The sequence below is a fragment of the Morchella importuna genome (genome assembly GCF_003444635.1).
Source record: "Morchella importuna strain M04M26 chromosome Unknown Morimp01GS003, whole genome shotgun sequence".
Lineage (NCBI taxonomy): Eukaryota > Fungi > Ascomycota > Pezizomycetes > Pezizales > Morchellaceae > Morchella > Morchella importuna.
The window spans coordinates 1,979,033-2,001,223 of NW_025763400.1; the positions used below are offsets into that span (position 1 = coordinate 1,979,033).

At 50.4% G+C, this 22,191-nt stretch overlaps 5 protein-coding genes across 5 annotated transcripts; 4 read left to right on the forward strand and 1 right to left on the reverse strand.

The window, feature by feature from the left end:
• Positions 1–126: 126 nt before the first annotated feature.
• Positions 127–4,788, forward strand: LAJ45_02045 (uncharacterized protein; the record flags this gene model as incomplete). The annotated part of the gene is made up of 5 exons (XM_046111637.1): positions 127–292; positions 370–563; positions 644–1,149; positions 1,230–1,347; positions 1,405–4,788. The coding sequence occupies 5 exons, from the start codon at positions 127–129 to the stop codon at positions 4,786–4,788; spliced, it is 4,368 nt and encodes a 1,455-aa protein (XP_045975581.1).
• A 1,802-nt stretch (positions 4,789–6,590) lies between these two features.
• Positions 6,591–8,749, forward strand: LAJ45_02046 (uncharacterized protein; the record flags this gene model as incomplete). The annotated part of the gene is made up of 4 exons (XM_046111638.1): positions 6,591–8,325; positions 8,387–8,408; positions 8,481–8,558; positions 8,614–8,749. 4 exons carry the CDS (start codon positions 6,591–6,593, stop codon positions 8,747–8,749), a joined length of 1,971 nt encoding a protein of 656 aa, XP_045975582.1.
• A 1,416-nt stretch (positions 8,750–10,165) lies between these two features.
• LAJ45_02047 (uncharacterized protein) lies at positions 10,166–10,543 on the forward strand (the record flags this gene model as incomplete). Its single annotated transcript, XM_046111639.1, has 1 exon — positions 10,166–10,543. One exon carries the CDS (start codon positions 10,166–10,168, stop codon positions 10,541–10,543), a length of 378 nt encoding a protein of 125 aa, XP_045975583.1.
• Positions 10,544–13,737: 3,194 nt separating this feature from the next.
• LAJ45_02048 (uncharacterized protein) lies at positions 13,738–16,562 on the reverse strand (the record flags this gene model as incomplete). The annotated part of the gene is made up of 5 exons (XM_046111640.1): positions 13,738–13,842; positions 13,919–14,086; positions 14,168–14,789; positions 14,849–16,283; positions 16,517–16,562. The coding sequence occupies 5 exons, from the start codon at positions 16,560–16,562 to the stop codon at positions 13,738–13,740; spliced, it is 2,376 nt and encodes a 791-aa protein (XP_045975584.1).
• A 2,023-nt stretch (positions 16,563–18,585) lies between these two features.
• LAJ45_02049 (uncharacterized protein) lies at positions 18,586–20,415 on the forward strand (the record flags this gene model as incomplete). The annotated part of the gene is made up of 4 exons (XM_046111641.1): positions 18,586–18,598; positions 18,677–18,962; positions 19,088–19,220; positions 19,351–20,415. The coding sequence occupies 4 exons, from the start codon at positions 18,586–18,588 to the stop codon at positions 20,413–20,415; spliced, it is 1,497 nt and encodes a 498-aa protein (XP_045975585.1).
• Positions 20,416–22,191: the final 1,776 nt, after the last annotated feature.

The window sequence follows — 22,191 nt, forward strand, 5'->3', positions numbered from 1 at the left end:
TGAATACCTAACTACCTTACCTACCCTACCTCTACCTAGCTCAACCCCCCCCCCCCCTATCCAGCAATCAATCACAACGAAATAACGACGGAACGAAACACCAAACATCCCCCAAAGCCCTCCATCATGGGTCTGGATTCACTCTCCTACACAGCACCGTCCCGGATAAAGGCCCTACTGTGTCCGCTCGGGAGGATCAAGCGGTCTAGATTCCTCCACTTTGTAGAGCGCCTTCAGAGCTCAAATGTGGTGAGGCTCGGGGATGTCACCCCAGACACAAAGCCAAACCGGAGTATGTGATTATTTCACTTTCGTTGGGAGATGGATGGATGGATGGGGACTCAGGAAACTAAATACTGTAATGTGTAGCATTGTTCAGTCCCCAGGGTTTTCCGAGCGGTCAGATTGTCTACGACCTCACAACATCGTTGGATCGCGAACATGAATATCTGGAGGGTTTCGAGCTCTACCGCCGTACATTCCTGGTCATTGCGATAGCGGATCATATGGAGGATAATGATTCAGAAGCTCTCTCTACGCAGCTCGAGGAATTGAAGTTCTTGGTATTTAACCTCCATGTCTTGGATCACAGACCCCACCGGCACAAAGCCTTCCAGACTAACTCACTCCTACTCGGAACTAGTACCCTCGCGCTCTCTACCATGTCTGCCTCATCTTTGATTCCCCGCCTCTCGTCTCAATAACTCCGCCAGAAACCACCCCGCACTCAAAGGACGCACACGATGAACGACAGGTGTTCATCCCCGTACCCACGCAGAAGGAGGCCCGAAACAATTCCATGCGAACGATAATGTGCGATATCACTACTGTGCTGCTATCTGAGCTTGGTGGGTTTGCGCGTTCGGTCCAAGGGCTCCCGACCATTGAGTCGCCGCTGTCGACCGATGGGCAGCCTGGCGGCCCGCTTGGGCCCAGGGACCAGAGGATGAGCATGCCAGCGGGGCTTCTAGGCTCAAATCTGGGTGTGGGAGGGACGAGTGCGGCTGCGGCAAGTAAGAGGATGACAATGACGGGGTTCGGGAGTGCCAGTGCCAGCGAGAGGACAAGGAACAAAGGAAAGGGGAGAATTGTGATTGCAGTCGCCGGATTATACCTAATGACGGGGAGGCTACCGGATGCGCTGAAGGAGTGAGTCTCTTCATATCGTGGGATACCTGGGGTCTGGGTTAGGGTCGGATACTAATGCCTGATTTCTGGGAAATTTACAGGTTCATAGAGGGGGCTGAGGCTGCAAGGACAAGTAGTGATCATTTGTGGTATGGGAAGGCACTAGAGGGTATTGGGATTTGTATGGTTTTACTTCTTCACCTGAAAGTTGACTTCCAGGTTAGCACCCAGTCCTTCACCCCACCATACGGTGTGGTAACAGACGCCCACGTACAGATTCCCAGCATTCCGTTACCCACCGTCGAGACTCTCAAGGGCGCAAGGTCCTCCCCCGCCGGATCCAAGCCCGGAACCCCCATCCCCGGCCAAAGCGGTGATCTTGGGGAAAACTACTCCGTATCGCCGGATAAGATTTTCATGCTCTTGAATGAGCATCTTGACATCATCCTGAACCAATACTCGCGTTCCTCCATTATCCCTGCCGAAAGTATTCCTCAAATTTGCTTTTCGGAGACTGTGATTAGGTTCTGTAAGTTCAGGGCGTCATGCTATCTGGCAAGCGGACTGAACGATGAATCTCTCGCCCACATCGTGCTCAATACCCCAATTCCTCCCACAAAAATGTGGAAAGCCGTCCCCATTCGCTCCGAGATTGCAACGACAGTAATGCGCGCATACCCGTTCCCTGTAGAGAACATGACGGCTCTAGACGCCACGCGGGTGCTCAGTGGAATCGCAAGTGTCCTCGGTGCAATTGGTGCAAGGCGCCGGAAAGCACTTGTAACGAGAGAGTTAGTGAAGATATTGATCCCTGGGCTGATCCAAGCCCGAGTCGTGGGTGCTGCGGAAGTAGGCGTGCACCCTGCTGCGGGCCTAAGTGCGATAAGTGGAGGAGCCCTGGGTGGTTCCCCATTAGATTTAGGAGAAGGTGACGCAGAGAGCGGTATCATGGAGCTGCTAGAAGATCTCTGTAGAGCTTATGGGGTGCTTCCTACTGGGACAAGAGAAGATCCCCCTGTAGCAACTGATGAGGATGGCGCCGACGCTTTTAGAGCGGCTATGGCAACTGCGGATGTGATTGCAGAACAAGAAATAAGATCGTTTGGGTGGCCGGCATTGAAGATTCATGTTCTACGGAATTGTACGGCGCTTTGCGAAGCCCTGCCGGATTTTCATGGAGTTTTGCGGTTCACGGCGCAGCTGCTGCGGACTGCAGACAATGATCTTACGAAGGAGGAGCAAATGCGGCTTTCTACAACTATCTCACGAACAGTTGGTGCTGCACGGAAGCTCGGGCTGCCAAATGTCGAGGCCGGATATTGGGATCAGTTCTTGCTGCGAGATGTGGAAGTTGTGGAGAATAGCATGTGGAGGCCCCCAATAGCGCATTCAAAAAATGAGCTGATGGATGCCGATGCAGATGCACCGCCTTCAGCGCCTATAGAGGTGGACAAGAACCCGTTTATCTACAACCCTTTCCTGAAGAAGGCAGAGGCTGCAACGGTGGATCAGGTACTTGTTACTGGGGAAGCGGCAGAGTTCAGAGTAACACTTCAGAACCCCTTCGAATTCGACATCGAGGTCGAAAGTGTCACTTTGGACACCACAGGCGTCGAGGTCGACGTACAGCCTGTGGGTGTTGTTATAAACCCATTCAGAACGTATCAAATTGCAGTATTTGCGACACCAAAAGCCGGCGGAAGCATCAAGATCCTTGGATGCAAGATCAAGGTATTTGGGTGTGTCGAAAGGTCATTCCCCATCTTTACAGAAGGCCTGGATAATCGGGAGCGTGATATCAAGACCAAAAGGTATGGCTTGAAGGCCGCCGAACCGAAAAACACAAGACCCGTCTCGGCGATCTCAGCAACCCAACGATCTTCAAGAGTTCCTGCTCCGCTACACCCCATACCAAAAACACTCTCTTTAACGGTCGTTGACCCACAGCCGCTGTTGGTGGTCAAGTCTACAAGTCTTTCCCAAAGTGCGCTGATGGTACTGGAGGGAGAAAGGAGGGTTTTCGATATCACATTCAACAATTTAAGTGCGACTGATGTGGACTTGTTGGTCTTTAGTTTTAGAGACTCAACTACAGGGAGGATCCAGCAGGCATTAAATGAAAAGGGGAACAGTCCGGCGGAGATGTACGAGTTGGAGCTGATGCTAGCCAAGAAGAGGGCATTTACTTGGCATAAGCGCGACAAGACACCAAGGAAGGTGCTGGAAATGGAAGGTTCCAGCGGGGAAATAATTGAGGTTGAGGATAGTGCAAGTAGTGATGGGGCTGGAGATGCAGGAGCCAAGACTGGGGATGCGGATATCAAGCCTGAGGTCAATGGGAAAGTGGTAAAACGAAACCAGGAAAAGACGATATTTGTCCCTGGTTTTGGAAAGGCAACATTCGAGATCATGGTACTTGGGAAGCCTGGCTTGACGCACGGAAGCGTTCAAGCAGATTATGGACACTTGGGGATGCACAGGAACGAGGTTGCGGACAAGTTCTACACAAGACAGGTTGTTTTCCCTGTCACTGTCACTGTAAATGCAAGTATCGAACTCGCAAGAGTAGATTTCGTCCCATTCAGTACAGATCTCCAGTTCGAGTCCATTCCTGGGGGTACTAAAGATGATAACGAGCGGGAAAAGCCAGAAGGCGTGGGACAAGAAGGACAATTCAAAGAGCTCTTCAGGCGGATGGGAGTTAAAGATGACCCTGGCGAGTACTGTCTCATGTTGCTTGACCTAAGGAACGCCTGGCCGCAGGCATTGAAGATAAAGCTTTACGCCCGGGACTCGCCCGCAACTGATGAAGATAGCGAAGAAAGCTGGAATGGCTCTTTCTACGCCGAAGACGTGCTACAGGCAGGTCATACATCGCGGGTAATACTTCCGATCAAACGGATATTCTTGGCCGAGCCAACCGCAGCGATCCCATCCCTCTCGGCTAGTCAGCGACAATTTGTGGTCAGCACTGCCAAGGTTACCGCTGAACAGGAGAGGCAAACAAGAGAGGCATTTTGGTATAGAGAAGAAGTCTTGAAGTACATCCGGGGTACATGGGAGGAAGTGGGGACAACTAGAGTGGGCGATATTGAATTGAGGGGCATCAGGCTCAGCCAACGGATGGTTGAAACAATCAGAGTTGAGGATATTGGCATCAATATTGGTGTCAAAGAGTCAAGTTCTGAGGACATGGTGGAGGGAGTTGATCCAGTTATGCGCAGAATTGGGCCATCGAAATACCTTGTCGCCACAGACGAATTCTTAACTCTTACAACAAAGTTAACGAACCGAACTAATCGAACCGTAAAGCCTCTTCTACGTCTACTTCCGGCGCTCCGAAACCAAGCCACAACAATTGCATTGGATCTCACTAGACGACTCGCGTTCAATGGGCTCTTGCAGCAGAGTCTGCCAGCCTTAAAACCGCAGGAGGAATTCACTGTAGAAATGGGATTTGTCGCGCTATGTAGAGGGGAGTTTGAGATCAGCGGGAGTGTAGAAGAGATCAGGACTGCAGAATCAACCCCTGACGATCTCAAAGGCGATGGGGAGCTAGGTCCGGATGGCATTCCAGTCGACCTTATTTCAAAGATGATAGGAAGGAAGACGTGGGTATCGAGAGAGATGTGTGTAATTGTCGCAAGAGATTTGGATTAGTTAGACCGCGCCTGTTGTTATTGTTGTTAGTACATAGGACTTGTATTTTTTTTTTTTTGATAGTACCCGCTTGCAGCTAGTTGTAGATTGTGAGCTATGAAGAAGGGTTTTAGCACTTGTGTTAGAGGTCGCCGATACCCTAAAGGTTATTACGGGGAAAGATTGCAAAAGAAAAATAAGAGCAGTCAATTATATTCAATACCATCGCGGTCGTTTAACAAAGTCACCGGTTAGCCCAAAGCAGTGCCTACATGATAAATTCGTCATTGGGCGTTTAAGGGCAGGGTACGGCTACCGCGCTAAATTATGCCGCCGCTGATGTGCTGGGCACTGTCTTATAGATCGTAGAGTTGCCCAAAATAGACCAGAGCCTCCAGCAATTTTAAATACCACCAAAGCGTGCAACAAGCCCAAGATGCCGGGTATCAAGTCTTTTGAGCTGAAACCGACTCGATCTTTATAGCTGCTGCATCGTGCATTACATCTCGATATGGACACATATCGAGTGATTTGCTGTGATACTGCCCTCTACCAACCCTTCCAACGTAGTTAGCTTGATAGAGCATGGTGGATTATATTGTGAATTGCCAGAACTCTCTTACAACCTTGGCATGATACATGTAAGTACCTGTACCTACATGTAGAGTATGCAGTTGGATTTTCCAGCTGTTCGTTCCTCTCCCCCATCATGGCTGGACTGACTTTCCTTCCAACCACAGCTACACGTACGTACCTACATGTATCGACCTCGGTTCACATCAATTCGTAAGTTAATTTATCGAGCCAACTATATTCGCTTCTGGTGTTCCCCGCGCCTTCAGGCTTAATTTCAATCTCAATTTTGAACCTGACCCAAACTCTTGTGGGGTTATCGAAAGTTTCAATCAATATTCTCGTCTCGAGGTCTTGGTTTCTTTCCGATTCAATTGCGGCACAGTAACAAGAATTTTGGCCAATAAACGCTGATTCGTTCATCAAATTGGGCTAGGCTCGTGAGTGCAAACGTTTTCTAAAAGCAGCCTCCTTTTCTTTGATGCATGGAGGAATTCTTTCCTTATAAGGGCTAGCAGATTCCGGGGATATCAGTATAAAGATTGCAGCCGTAAAGAGAGATAGGGAGCTCCCCTGTCTGCTCGGATTAGAACCTGCGATCAGTTGCAAATTCACTTGCAATTGAATTCTCCTGTAACCACATATGCCTCAGGCCTTCGGATACTTTACTACTCTAGTCGGCTCGCAGTGCGCACAGAGATGTGATGTACTCTACGTATATATGCCCTACTGCACCTCACTTTCGGCCTGTGCCCGGCAGCGTAAGATGATAAGTCTAGGCAAGTTTTCCGGGTTTCTCCCAAGGACTATTATCCATTCAATTCAAGGACGGGGGAATTGTCGTGAACTCGAAAAGTGACATCCCTCGGAGTTTCAGGGTGGTGGCCGCCTATCTTGTCGCTTCAAGAATGAAGGCTAGTTTTAACAAATCTTCGAAGGGTGTCTAAGGCATGAAATAATAATATGATGAAATGTATTGAGGGCTAAGGGGTAGATTATTGCGGCGGGCTGCATCTTGTATTTGAAGATCGATTTGTGATTGGTAATAGTATCTGTATTATAACCTATCAGTTTCTCCACAGATATCACCCAAAATCACTCGAGATCATTCGGTAACCAATAGGATCGTGGCAGTACCCGTAAAGAACGGTGATCATGCTATCGAGCGAATCTGGTTCAGACTGCATGCCAAAGGCGTCATTCAAGTTAAGTTTTTTGGACACATATCCGCCATGTGGCGTCGTTGAGCCATGCACCTGCATGTTCCCCGCCGATTCCCCGCTCTAAGTGATATGACCAGAGAAAATCATTGCCAATATATACGTGACACCACATCTGTCGTTAAGTATAAGTTTCCAGGTGTGGTAGCATTCGATATTCATACCAGAGACTTTGGACATTGTCACATCTCCACAACGACCGGCAACGAATCAAGAACCATCGACCGAAAGATGGCATTGACACATACCGTCCCCCTAATGGACACTCAATCTTTCTCGGAGGCTGAGCTGATTAAACATTTTACGTATTCCTACATACCTCTTCGCCAGGTCCGGAGAGCTGCGAGTCGGCGACCCAATGGCCGCATTGCTACAGAAAGCATATGGCTAAGAATAATCGGACACCTCGACGACAGCGTATGCCTCTACCAGAAGCAGAAGACTCTCCATTCCCTTTCTCTGACCTGTCGATTCTTCAACGAATTCGCTACAAGAGCTCTTTATCAAACCCTTGATCTGCAGTACCACGGAGAGCGGGATTCGGGAATATCCGAATGCACCTGCTCGACCCATAAAAAGCTAGCGATCGACTCGACTCGACCACGCAAACGGCACCCCCTCAGAAACAAACTCAATAGGCTCATTCGGAGTCTCCGTTCTCGACCCAATTTGCCCGGAAACGTTTTGCACTTGAAACTCCCGCATGAGTACCCCATTCCCAAGCTCATTGAGCAGTCATCCGATGGAGATGACCCAAATCCCATTACTACGAAGTGGTTTGAGATATTCAGAATATGTTCTCCTGGACTGAATACTGTTGTAGGGCTGGATGCTTTGTTGGAGGAATTTCTGGATCGCGGCAGCCTGAGGCTAGATATTGGTTACAAGTTGTGGGCAGCTCTGGAGAGGAATAAGAAGTGGCAGGAGTGGGATTTTACTGCCTGGTCCCTAGCATATCTTCCTGGCCTCGATATTTTGGGGTTCCCACCACCAGAACCCCCGGCGGATCCTGGCTGGAGTATTGGAAGGCTTCAGCAAACATTTGCGAGCTGGAAGAACCTTAAGCACGTTACTTTGAGAGAAACGGCTTGGTTACAAGGTGCCCTTCACTCACTCCCGAAACTGCAGTCGGTGACTATCAATGCGGGCGCATTCACAAATTTCGATAACATATTCCTGCATATTCCTGCAAAGAACCTTCAATCGTTATCGTACAACTGTGAGGAGCTGCACGCTGAGGATTTCCGATCAAAGGGGCCTGGTTACTTGACCTCGGAGCCTTTCGAACCATTAATTAAGTTTCTGGAAGACACAAACTCGTCGCCTTCGATCCTACCGGTTCTCAAGAAAATCAGCATTAATTTTCAATGGTGGAACGATGAACACAAGCCATACAGCTCTGGGATGGGTTTCCGCCAACTCATATCTTCAATTTTTAGCTCGGTCCCAATGCTGGAAGAGTTGAACTTGACCTTATCAACCTATCACGAACGAATCATTGGGACCGAAGAGACGAATGACCTTGTGCAAGAGTTCGAACAGCAATCAATCGCCAACACAGTTCATGCCCCTAACCTTCGAAGCATGTCTCTGTCAGTTCCAGCACAAACGAATACAGAATGGTTGGCAAGAAAAATCGCTTCTAGAGCCTTTCCAAATCTTAGAAGCTTCACCTTCCAGTCTTCTTTGAGTAAAGGCGAATTTAGCGAATGCACAATATGTACTGAGTTTGAGGATGCAAAGTCGGTGCGGGACCTGGCAAGAGGTCAGGATCAACTATTAATTAGTGCGTGCCAAGAATTCGGGGTAGATAAATGGGCTATGAGGGTCCGGAACAAACCTAATAATGTTTGTGTACCCATGCTATGTACCCCATCCTATCTTTTCAAGGAGCTAACCTTGGGGTGATGCCTAATCTAGACTTGCCCCATTTTTTCTATGGACGAGAACTACATGTAGGATGTTGGTCAAAGAGATAATAAACAAAAATCTCGTTAGGTTTGTGTTATCTCATTCTATGCATTTGAACAGTACTCATGCTAAGTGCCTCTAGGATTAGGTGCCACTCCTTTTATAATTCGATTGCAAGCTTCGGGTTTTGGCTTGCTGTGTACGAAATGAATGGCTCTGTTCGAATCACCTTGGCCGGGGTTTGTTTAGGATTAATATTTCCTTGCGATTGTTGCTAGTATTAAAAATAAAATAATGTCTCCCAAGCTTCTCTTTGTGAACTGTAATTACATGCATGTTTAGATGATTTCGGGTATGGCCTTTAGCGCAATATACATGTACTAGCTGGGATTACGTGTGGTCTGCATAGTGTTTACAACGAACGGCAAGGGCTGCACCGCGTAGAGGTCACGGTGGTGGTGGCTGATCAGCAGATAATTGATTTTCTCGGGCTTAAAACCCTTTGAATAAACAGCTGTGGTTGTAGTGTGCTCGGGCTAGGGTTTAATAGTTTCGAGTGATTATTCATGATTGTTATTCGGTTGATCTGGTGCGCTAGCGTCTCTATGCCAAGGACACGAGAGTCAATAGGGAACGTCAGTGTGACAACAGTAATTCTCGCCGATTGTATTTTGTCAAATTGTACCATCTGGCTTTAAAATTACACTTTCATAACACCGCACAGTGACTACATTCTCTACTCCCACCAGCATCCACACGACAACGCACCACTAGCACCATATTACCAGCACCTACACTGGATACATCTCTATTACAAACAGATGACAAGGATTCATTCCGCAAATATGCTGTAATATTGTAGGATGGCAAGATTACTGCAGCCAAGTATACTCAATTATAATCTACTAACTTCCAGGGTATATATCGTGTCATACTCGACAAACCAGGAGATTGCGGTGACGTGACAGTTTTTACGTTGCGTTCAACAGTTACGACATAGTATCATTATCACAGTTGAAGCTTTTGGGTCTAACCCAAATTTTGTAGATCGTGGCATTGGGGCTTGCCTTAACGGTGATATATATAACACTAAACGCGGTTACGGAATAGTTGATGGCAATATGGGCAGAGGATTAATGGGAATCAAACAGTCACAATAACCTTTGAAAACGACGATCCGCTATGGGATCATGAATATGGTTTGAGGCTTTCAGACGGGCCTAGCTATGAAGTAGTGATCGAATTCAAATTGTTTATTTTTATTTTTATTTTTATTTCCGGCAAACTACTAGCTACTTTGTGCTTAGTACCCGCAGCGATTCTACATCCGCAGTGGTTTCTCACTCTTTCACAACGTTAGGAAACATGAGTTTACGTAATTACCTCAACGCGTTGCTGTGTTTGGTACTAGTAGTGACATCTCATGACGCAGACTCAATAATAAGAAGCTGAATCACCAAACCGCAGTAATGTTTACGTAGTTTCAAAAGTCATCGTCGTTGATGCCAGAATGTCAGAAACCCAACCCTTCTTCCCCATAAATACCCGGCTACCACTCTCTATTTTCTTCACAAAATCATCTCAACACAGCTGCCGCCTTTATTCACTATATAAAAGCCACACGCAACTGTTAACCCCTCGACCGTGTCAAAATCTAAAACAATTCAACAACACAGTCGCCCACAAGTCTAAAAATGGCTCCAATTCCGTCTTTCGGTCGAAAAGTACTCGACTTCTTTTCTTTCTCCTCGCCAAAGCCGCAAGGAAAGTCTTCGTCCTCTGGTTCCTCTCTGTCTCGTACATCTGAGGAGTCATTTGAGATGATGACGTTCAAACCACATGGTTCTGAACTTGCGCCGGCTCCACCATTTCGTGCCCCGGCCCCAGCCCCAGCCCCCTTCCGGCCCCTGCGATCGTCGCTGGTGGCAGATTCACCGCCTCAGTTGCCAAACTTCGATTTTGGCCCGGCTTTTGAAGTCCCCAGCAAGTGGACTTCGGCAAAGAGAGACTTGGTGTTCCCGGAGGCAAAGTGTAAGTTCACGCCTTTCCGATACGCTTTGATACAATGTTAACCAGCGGATCACCCTAGCCCCCTCCTTGAAACAAGCTCTGCTGAGGTTTTGCCTCGAGGCTCTTGTCTTGAGCAGCCCGACGCCAAGTACCTTTGGTCTTGAGGCCGGCTTGCAATGCCAGAATATACTATCATAGTATTCTGGCCTGAGAGCTGGTAGGGAGGTTTGGTGGGAGGGAGATATTTTCTGGGATTTTGATGGGATATGCCAGTCACATACTGGCTCCCAATGGGAGTTGGATGCTAAATAATGGCATCCCAGTTACCAGACTTCGATTTCAGCTTGGCTGTTGGAATTCCTCATTGGTGGACTTCAGCCAGTTCCAAGAAAGACTTGGCGTCTCCTGATACAGGGTGTAAGTTCATGCCTTTCCAATGGACTTAATACAATGCTAATCAGAGGACCACCCTTAGCACATTGACAAAACCTCACGCCAATCGTATGAGAACCAGCTAGGAGGGATATATACTGGTTCAACAGAGACTCGGAGTTGGACTTGAGAGCTAAAGGGGCAAGAATGATAAAGTGGGTGTCGATGTTATGTAGTTACATGTAGCCCTCTAATTGCAATCGAGTTCTATAGTAGTAAAATTTTCTTTTCTATCGTGATGTTTCGTTGTACAGTCGACTCTCGTTATAGTGATACTACATATATTAGTGATACACTCGTTATAATTATAGTGATACTGCATAAGTATACTGGTGATACTTTCGTTATAAGGATCGATAGCAATCAGCGGTTCTGAAAGGCTGATTTACCTGTCCCTCATTGCTTCTTATGATACTCGCCTCAAAAGGGTACAGATTCTCGGTCCCAGCCGTATCCTTATACTGAGAGTCGACTACAGAGAAATCTATCATAATATACTTAATTCCACCTCTCGAAATTCCATCCCTACCAGACTTCCAGCCTCTGGAGGGAACGGAAACTGTGTTTTGCTAACAAATACCTCTCTAAACTCCACCGTACGAGACTTCCAGCAAACTTCGACTACCGCAGGGGTAGATTAGTTTATTGTATTATGGATGGCTGAGCATTGTCATCAAAGGATTAGGGGTTCTTCTTCATCTTGGCACACCGCCAAGCTCAAATATCACTTCCAGTGCAGCATACACCATGGGCGAGTGGTCTAGTGGCTAGACTGCTCGTCGGGTTAGACACCGAGTGTTTGTACTCAGGACGACGGAAGGTCCTGGGTTCGAACCAGGGGTGGGAGTAGTAACTGGAGTTAACCGCCGGTTGCAGTACTTTTTGTTTCTTTCTGTTTCTATTTTAATTTTTACTTTTTTATGGTTAAATAAATTAGAAGGCCATTTTGATCTTCGATTTCTCTAGAGGAGCAGGGAGCTGGGGTATAAGTGGTGGGGCTAGTGAGAATCGATACTTATTACTGGCCTTCATGCCCGATGTCTGAGATAACAGGTGGAAAGTTCGTTCTTTGTGAGGGCTGGGTCGAGGACGAATCCCAGTGTTACACAGGCGGCCCTCATCTCGGGTCGAGTGATAGCCTGTGAATAACATAACACAACACGACACGCCAAACCCCACCCACAACAGTAGCATGATCACGGTGGACCCCAGTTCGAAAGATTTGGGGGCTTCTTCACGAAGACCATCAACCTGTGGTCTTCACAGCGAGAAACAAGTGTCATGAAAAAATCCGTAGAATCTGTTTCGTCCCCTGCTACATATATGTGTGTACATACATTGATCTACCGAGTGACAATCCATGATCATGATCATTACCACCGAAACACCACAACTACAAAGCATTATATAACCCCGTCCCCATTTCTACACTCCCTCTCATCCATCCATCATGACCATAAAAAAAAGGGGGGGGGGAGACGAAATCAAAAAATCAATATTGTTAAACACAATCGGATATATATTGGCATCAAGCAATAATATATAAACATCCTCCTCCCACATACATCCCCACCCACCCCCCCCCCCCCAGCTAGCATCCCCCCCTACATCCCCACGTACGTACGTACGTCCCCTCCCCCCCACCCCACCCCACCCCGGTTTTCGAGCCCCCGGCCTCTCCCTCTTTACCTTCCGCCGTTCTTAAACACAGCTGGCAAAACAAAAACGCATAAAACAAACACACAAAAAAAGAGACGCTCAAAAATCATGTAAATCCAACGCTGTAAATAAAAATAAATAAATAAATAAAATAAAATAAACAGAAAAGCAAAAGCAAAAGCAAAAGCAAAGGTAATGTAATGTGTGAATATAATCCCGGTCTCGCCCAACGCTAGCTTCATCGCAGCTCGCTATATAGCCATCCATCTAGCTCCCCGTCCCGTCCCCTCCCTTCCCCATCCCCACATCCCCACATCCCCACATCCCAGCCAGTCGGTACAGTCGTGAAGGAGCCCGGGCCCCTTTTTTTTTTTTTTTTCGTGGAAGAAGAAGATGAAGAAGAGGTACAATGGATGAACATAAAGAAGGAACGAACGAAAGAAAAGAAGGGAAAGAAAAGAAAAGAAGAAAAAGGTAGTAAGTAGTATATAGTAAGTAGTCATCTGTCGACACGCGCGCGCGCCTACCTACCTACCTACATGTACCTACATGTAAATACCTACCGGTCCTACTACCAGTGGCAGTACAGTGCATAGAGTAAAAAAAAATAAAAATAAAAAAAAAACACAACTAAATCAAAATCAAATCAAATCAAATCAAATCAAATCAATGACTCAAGAGTTCAAACAAAAAACAGAGTTCAAAAAAAAGAAGGAAAAAAAAAAAAGAATATCGCCTTTATCTATGCTACCAAATAATCCCTATCATACTCCCGCCTTTTTTTTTTTTTTGCAGCAAAAAAAAAAAAAAAAAAAATGAAAAAAACAGAAAGAAAGACCCTTAACTTTGCCCCGTTTCCGTTAAACAAGTACTCCACCAAAAAAAAAAAAAAAAAAAAAACAACAGAGAGGCACATGCACATGCACACACAAAGAGAACTCGTAGCTTTCGTTAAAAAATACTCACCCTAGATCCCCCCCCCCTTTTTTTTTTCTTTCCTTTGCTTCGTCCGTTCTTGTTCTCGTTCCCTTTTTCGTTCTCGGCCATAATCCCCCCCCCCCCCCCGGGGATTTCCATCGTGACTTTCGTACCATACCAAGTAACCAGATACCATCATCACGCCCATTACCCATTCATTACCATAACCATCATCACCCATCCCCATCTATCTCTTCAACCTCCTCTCCTCACACCCCACACACACCGGAATCTCATTCCCCCCCTTGCCCCTAATGAAGAACCTCCCATCATCGAACCCACTCCCACACTCCTATATCACCCACCACAATCAATCAGCACGCCGTTCTCAAACACCCACCAACCAAGGGGAAGAAGGAGGAACTCACCGTGCAGCAAAAACACTCCTCATGCCACTCGCCGCCCAGCGCCTTCACTACCGTCTCCGTGACCGGCTTCTTGCACTTCTTGCACTTCCCGCTATACCGATTCTGGTAGCACCCCACGCACCACGCATACCCATCCTTCTCCACGAACCTCGACTCGGAATTAAACGGCTACCCCCGCAAAACACATTAGCACTTCACTCCACTCCACGAACCACACAAAGCAAAAAAAAGAAAAAGGGCAAAACTCACATCCCCACACTCAGCGCAGAAAAAATGCCCCGCATGCCACGTCCCGCCACACGCAACCACAACCTCCCCCTCAATCGGCGTCTTGCAGCTCCTACACCTGGGCGAAAACAGCTCATGAAAGTCCAGATGGCAATAAAACCTAACCTTCCCGCCCTTCTCGCCCCTATCACCTTCAACCTCGGCCCTCCGCCGCCGGCTCTCCTCGGGCTCCGGGAAGAAGCCAACGTGCTCGAGCGTGGTGTGGCAGTGGTCGCAGCGGAAGCACTCTGGGTGGAACCGTATCGACGATGCAGACACCACGCGCCCCTCGATGGGCGTGCGGCAGTACGCGCATGACGCTGTTGGCCCGCGCGAGTTGACGTATCCGCTGCTGTTGTTGCTGCTGCCGCTGCCGGTCGAGTAGGATGAGCCTGGGGCCTTTGCGCTGCCGCGGGGGATGGGGAGGGGGCGGCGCGAGGCGCCGGGGGCGCCGGCTGGGTCGCGGGCGGGGGCGCCGCTGGGGGCTTCGTCGGGGAGGGAGATCACAGGGATTGATGGGGGTGGGGGTTGCTGTTGCTTCGGTCTTGCGGGGGTGTCCTCATCGGGGAAGCTAAAGGTCGGGATCGGCATCGGGGGGCTCTTGCTGGGGTGTCGTCCTTGTCCGGCGCGATGATGGACGGGACGGGGGGCATTTTACTCGACGTTGAGCTCGACGCCGTCGGCGGCGGCGTCGGCATCGTCACCAGCCCAATGATCGGTGCGGCCGACTGCGGCTGCACCTGTGCTCCGTATCTTGACCTGTTTTTCCGCGCGTCCGTGTCGTTCCGCCCAAACCCAACACCGTTCCTGCTACCCAGACCTCCAATCCGCTCAATGCCACCCGTAATGGCAGTAACGTTCTCAGAACTGCCATTTCCAGCTTTCGGCAACGGCCTTCTCCCAAGCTCCTTCAACGCCTCTGCCTCCGCATCCTCCTCCTCCGACCCGGACATTGGCGGCGACGGCAACGGCACGGGATTCGTCGTGTACTTGACCTTATTATGCTGCGTCGGCTCCTTCTTATGCGGATCGATATACGCGCGCCTGCCCGGCGCCGAAAAGATCGGTGCAGTCCTCACCGACGACTCCTTCCTCGTCGGCGGCGGCGTCGAAGCCGCCGCCGCCGCCTCGGGCACAATTGGCAACTTTGCCGCCGACTCTGACCTCCCCAGCGGCGTCGACCGCTGACTCGGCGACTTGTTGATCCTCAGCGGCGCCACGTACGGCAGCGGCGCCGGCGGCAACGACCTAAAATGGGAAGTCAACTCCTCCTCGATCCTCGTCGACGCCGACTTTGGCGGCGGATGCGTCGGCGGCATGACTACGGCGGCGGGGCTCGGCGAGCTCGGCCGCGACAGCGACGGCAGCGCCCACGACACCGTCTTTTTCGCGATACCGCCGCCTGAAGACGACGAGGATGACGATGTTGACGCGGACCCCGACGACCCTGTCCGCTCGTGGCGGGTGCCGAACTTTGAGAACTCGCGGAAGCTGAAGGAGCCCTGCTTCTTCAGCGAGTTCCCGCGCTTTGTCGTTGTTGTTGTCGACGCTGAGTCTGCTGCTGCTGCTGCTGCTGCTGCTGTGGCCGAGTCCGTCTTTGGCGGCGTATCGCCCATGCGGCCCTCCTGCAGGTCTTTCCCATCCCAGCCGACCTCGCGCTGCTCCGCCTCCGCCGTCGTGGTGGTAGTGGTTTCCGGGGGTGCAAACGGCGGCGTAGCCGTCGGCGGGACGGACGCCGTCGCGGCCCTTGAGCGTGTGCGTGTGATTCGCGTCGGCGTCGACGATCGTGGCAAGATGGATGACGCAATTGACGGCGCCGAGAATGTCTGGCTGCGCTTGTGCGAATTGCGTCTCAGGAGCCAGCTGTCGCGTCTGCCGACGACGGCGTCGTCGTCTTGTGTTGTTGTTGTGCCATCGGGCGACGAGAACGCGGCTTTACGCGGCGGGGAGGGGTGTAGGCGCGGCTCGTTGAGGGAGGGGGCGGCGTCGAGGAGGCTGACGGAGCTTTGCGGCGTCCAGCGGGCTTTGGTGGTTGAGAGGGGGCGCGCGCCGATGGGGCGTTGGGGCCGGTTGGAGCGGAGGTCGGAGAGGTAGGTTTCTATGGGGGGAGGTGGTCAGTTAGTTGGTGCGTGCGTGCGTGCTTGGGCGGGTAAAACGTCATGAGTAACGGGGGGGCCAGTGCGAGACAAACAAGAGGCGGGAAAAAGAAAATATGGGGGGGGGGTTTAGAAATAATGAGGGGGGAGGGGGAGAAACATATGTTGTATGTTAGGTGAATGTAGATGTATAGATGTATAGATACTTGCTGGACGACGGGCTGGGTAGAAGTACCTAGCTGCTCCTTTGTCATGTACGAAACCCGAGCCTGGTCCGACATGATGATGGTCTTTCCTTTCCTTTCCTGTTTCTGTTTCTGTTGTCTCTTTCCTCTTGGGTCCCTCTTGTTTTCTACTCGGCAGGAAATGGGCAGAGCAGTGAGTGCCTGAACGGGGGTCCAGAGATAACAACAAACAACCACTCTATGCTACTAGTACTAGCAGTGCGAATGCAACACGGGGGGTTTTGGGGGGGGGGGGGAGAAGAGTGAAGGTAGATAGATGGATGGATGGATGGATAGTCGTGTAGGGTGTAAAGACAGATGGCTGGGTGAGTGAATTGGTGATAGCAGTTGATGTTGGTTGTGGTTGTGGTTGTGGTTGTGGTTGTGAGGATGGATGAATGATGTCGAGTGAAGAGGAAACCCTGGGGGTGTGATTATATGAGGTGCTGGCTAGTTCCTAGGGTCTGGTCTGTATGTATAATGTACCCTATGTATGATCGATCTGGCTGGGCGGGATGATGATGATGGATGGATGGATGGAATTGGATGTAAAGTATGGGGGTTAATGGTGGTGGGCGAGCGAGAGGTTCAAGTGGTGGGTGGGCGAACGTGAGTGGGCGGTGGGAGCGAGCGGTAGAGAAGGATTGGCAACCGGGCACTACTTTACTGGGCAACGGGGCGAGACTACTACACCTACCACTCTTACTCTAACTTGATAGACGGATTAAGGGAGGAAGGGAGGGAGGAAAGGAGGAAAGGGAAGGGAAGGATTTAGACTCGTAGAGTAGAGAAAAAGCCCGTGCTGCTGTATTTGGACTATTACCCACAGGCAGGCAATGACAGAACGAGTGAGTGAGCGCAATTGATGGATGGGATGGATGGGATGAAATGGATCAAACGTTCCCCCCCCCGGCAGTAACCGACAATTGAGTTGGATCAACAACAATCAGAACAAGAACGAACACGCGGACAGAAGAGAAGAAGAGTCTGCAGAAGAAGAGATGGCTGGAATGTATCTATCTGTATCTATCTATCTACCTACCTGTATGTATGTATGTAACTGTCAACCGGGGCCCCGGGGGTTGAGGGTGAGGGTGAGGGTGAGAGGACAGACAGACGGGGGGCGAGAAATAATTGAGAAGGCAGGAAAAAAAGATGTAACAGGAGGTAGGTACAGAGAGAAAAGGATCACACCGAAAGAGAAAAAAAAAGAAGGCGGCGCTCTCTCTCTCTCTCTCACAGCCTGACGGCGGGTACCTGGGCTGCCTGCCTGGCGTGTCACAGGAATTATAATACACCGAGAAAATAAACGGGTAAGGAAGAAAAAAGCTGCCCTGACTTGACCCGGTTGTAAATCCATCCAACTGTAACCGTAACCGTAGCCGTAACTGTTTAAACCGTCAAAGTATGTACCTACTCGAATTCCTCCTTTCCCCCATGTCTCTCTCTGCTCCCCCTCCTTCCTCACGCCCTCGATCTTCCCTCTTCTTCCCCGGGGTGGGGGGAGGAGGGGAAACGGGGAAAATCGAAACCTCAAGGAGATCCCAGGCGCTGGTTGGTCCAACACATTGTTTTCCCTCCCTCCCCCCCCCCGCAAGATCGCGGAGGCCTCAGATGATACAGGTACCTATGCAGAACATAGAGTACAGAACCAGTTGCAGGCAGCTAGCAAGAGAACTCATGAAGAGAGCTACATGCGCGTGCTAGTTAGACTCCATTACTAAAGTAGAGTTCTGCTCGTCTCTCTCCCCCATGCGGTTAAAGAGGGTGCGGGAAGTTGCACCAGGGCTACAAGGGCACAAGTAAGTATGTAAGTAGCCCAGAGGGGACTGGACTGGGCCCCGCTTCAGCTACAGTTCACTTGCAGCAGGCGAGAGGATCTAATCAGATGTGATAAGGCAACCCATCCACCCACGTGATTGATTCGCAGCCGCGTCCAGAAAGAAGGTCAATCAACCATCTCTCAACTCTCAACCAACTCTGTCAACAACAACACAACTCTGCAATCCTTCTCCTTCTTCTTCTACTGTGCCTACATATACACACCCCCACCGTTAATTGCGGCCCTCCATCCACTCCAATGTCATCACCAGGTACCCAGGAATCCACACCCTCCGCACATCTCAGTCCCTGAACCCTCAAAGCTAACCACCGCTCCCCTCCCCAAACAGAGTCCATCACCGCGCCCTCCCCCGACGCAGAAGGCTCCCCCGCCTCCCCCGAGAGGCCCACAGGCAACAAGTACGACCAGATGTTCGGCTCCGACGACGAGTCCACGCACGCGCCCAACGACGACGACGACGACGACAACGAGGACGACGCCGACGCCGGCAAGCGCGCCCGCAGGGTCGGCACCAATGGCGACGGCGCTGCGGACGAGGACGCCGAGGGCGAGGAGGAGAACGATGATAAGGACCTCTTTGGCGACGACAGTGACGAGGAGGCTCCCACCAAGCCGTGAGTTCGAGTTCTTTGTTAATACTGCTGCTACTGCTGCTACTGCTACTACTGCTACTACTTCTGGAAAAAAAACGCGTGGGGAATGTCCTATTGACCTTGTGGGGTGTTTTTGGGCGGGATAGGAAGGAGCTTAGTGATAATGAGCTGGAGGGCACGCCCGAGCTGGACGAGCAGGATAATGAGCCCGAGAGAGAGTACAGGAGCATTGATGTTTCTCTGCCCCGGCACCCCGTGCCAAACCCGGGGAATGACGATGTATGATGGTCCCTCTATGCCTCAATTCCGGAAGATCCCTATTTCAGATCCTTCTATGCCTCAATTCCAGCTTCCTCCATCTCTATGCCTCAATCGATTCCAGCTCCACAGCTAACACGAAACCCCACAGCTCTACCTCCTCCGCGTCCCCTCCCTCATCGCCATCCAGCCCCAAATCTTCTACCCCGAGAACTTCACACTCAAAAACCTCACCACCACCGACACCATGACCTCCCCCTACACCGCCGCCACCACCACCATCCGCGTCCGCAAATCCCCCATCGACCCCAACACCCTCCAATCCAACGCCCGCATCATCAAATGGTCCGACGGCTCCCTCTCCCTCCAAATCGCCTCCTCCCCAAACCTCTACGACCTCACCTCAAAGCCCCTCGCCCCCTCCCACAAAACTCCAGAAAAATACGACCCCGCACAAGACTCCCACACCTACCTCCTCACGCCCCACGAGTCCGCAGGAATGCTCCGCTTCCTCGGCCACGCAACACACTCCCTCAACGTCCTCCCCACAGGCGCCTCCCAGGCAAACGCAGAGGCCGTAAACCGCCTGCACGAGCAGCTCTCCGCCGCACAGGCCGCGCGCGGCGGCCGCCGCGCAGGCCACGCCGCAATAGAGATCACAGACATGCGCGACCCCGAGGCGGAGCGGAAGGAGGCCGAGCGCATCTCGCGCGATAAGGAGCGCGCCGCCAAGAAGCTTGAGAACCAGCAGCGGCGGCAGCGCGGCGGGGCTGGCGGCAGCGGTGGTGGCAGCGGCGGCGGTGGCGCGGACGGGGGGCGCAGTGGGGGGAAGTTTGCCTCCCGCTCGACGGGTACGAGGAGTAAGCGGGATTCGCCCCCGATTAATGTGGGCGCGAGGAAGTCGAATCAGGACGAGTATGATTTGGAGGATGACTTTGTGCAGGGGAGTGATGATGAGGAGGTTGTGGAGAGCTCGGAGGAGGATGAGAGTGATGATGGCGGGAGGAGGAGGAAGGGTGTTGCGGCCGGGGGGGCGAAGAAGAGACGGGAGGAGGTGGTGGAGGAGGAGGAGGAGGAGGAGGATGAGGCGGAGTTTACGGATGAGGACAGGGCGGGGAGGAGTAGGGGGGTGGCAGGGCGGGGAAGAGGAGGAGGGTTGTGGATGATGATGATGAGGATGATGAGTAGGGAGAGAGAGGGTAGGGCGGGTGTCTGAGGGCATCTACTATTCCTTTTTGTTCCTGTTGTTGTGTGTTTCCTCTTTTTTTCTTTCTCTCCCACTCTTCCTTTTTTTTCTCTTGTTTGCCTATCCTCTCTGGGGTAAATCATAAATAGTTTAAAAGTGTAGCCGAATTCAAAGTAATGGTCCATCCAATTCTCCTCTGTCCTGTCCTGTCCGTTCTTGCAACCATTAAACAAGGGCGTGTAGTTCTCGTCTGCTGTGTCTGCTATGTCTGCTATGTCTGCTATTCTGTAAACTGTAAAAGAATATGGCCTGGAAGAGTTTCGCCAAACCGGCCTACAGTCCTGCGTCCAGCCCTGACATTGGGGAGACAGATTGGTCAAATAATGAACGAGAAGCTAAGATAGTTTTATCTGCAATTACAGCACGCAGGACAGCCCCCCCAAACCCCCTCACACCCCTTGATCATGCACAGAAGGGGCCAAATCAAATATCTTGCTCGCCAATAAAAAAATATTGTCTACATCGCTAGTACAACTACATGTAGTTGTGATACAGAGCACACACAACCTCATTTCGTGCATGTAGTCTCACCTGCGAGTGACGGTCTATGATCCACCCACTTTGTTTAGTTCGTTAATCCACCCACCCGTATTCCTGCCAGACCCGATCCGGATCCCGCATATACATTTATTGGACGCTTTTAACTACGACGAGATGGTTACATGTATCTATCCGCACGGGGCGGTTTCTCCAACGATTTCCCCCAGCCGGCGGTGGCCCGAGTTCCCCCCCCCCCCCCCGGGGGGATCGACTGTATGGCATATGTATGGTCTCAAAGATGATCAGAGTTCCCGGATTGATGGTCCTGAACCCACATATATGTACAGCATAACTCGGAGAAAAGTCGGTTCAGCGAGCATTTAAAACATCTCCCCCTAGGCTGGCCTCCATCAACTACGGGTTAGTAGCTAGAGGATTATGGCTTGATCTGATCGTGAGCGACAGAATTCTAGCTGGTTCCCTGCAAGATTCGAATATCTGCCTTTAAAGAGCGAGGAAATGACGGTAAGAGCTTTAAGCATGTTTTTGGTGCGTCGTTTTCCATCGGCGTTTATGTTCATGTCAGCTTGATAGAGTGAGGTGAAGCATCCCCAGTACTACGACTCCCACACCCAGGTACGTGTAGTCATGCTCGAAAATTGATTCATGAAGAGAGAACATGGTCCCATTAGAAGGACTTTAAAAAAAACTCACCCCGCCTATGTACGTTGCTCGGATCCGGAGCCACAACCACATGCACAATCACGGCTAGACAACTACAAATACAACTCTATCACTTCATCTATCCCGCGTATTAGTACCCCACTGCACTTATTAGGCATCTCCTAAGAGGGATAGGATGATGCCTCTGATAACCAAGGTTTTACCTCGAACAGATATGTAGTAAGAACATACTTTTAGGACATACTTTTGATTGCAGACGGGAGTCGCAGAGTACTTTCTCCGTGTTTTTCAGCAGAAACAGGATTTGAGGTGCGGAGGGTAGAAGTAAACAGGTCTAAGCTATTATTTTTACCATGGGATTTTGACCCAATGCTGTGGTATTATTACTGAGTTTTGTGGTCAAACGAACACCCACCTAGTACCATGGTATCGAAAATACATGTACCTTGGTAATTTGACCCATTACCGTGGTGTTTGTGGTCGTTAGGATAGGCTCTTAGTATTAGAAAACGATTCCTAGTAGTGGACACTTTGTAGAATGTCCTCGAATTCTAATTTCTGAAAAATAAAAAAAGAGAGGGG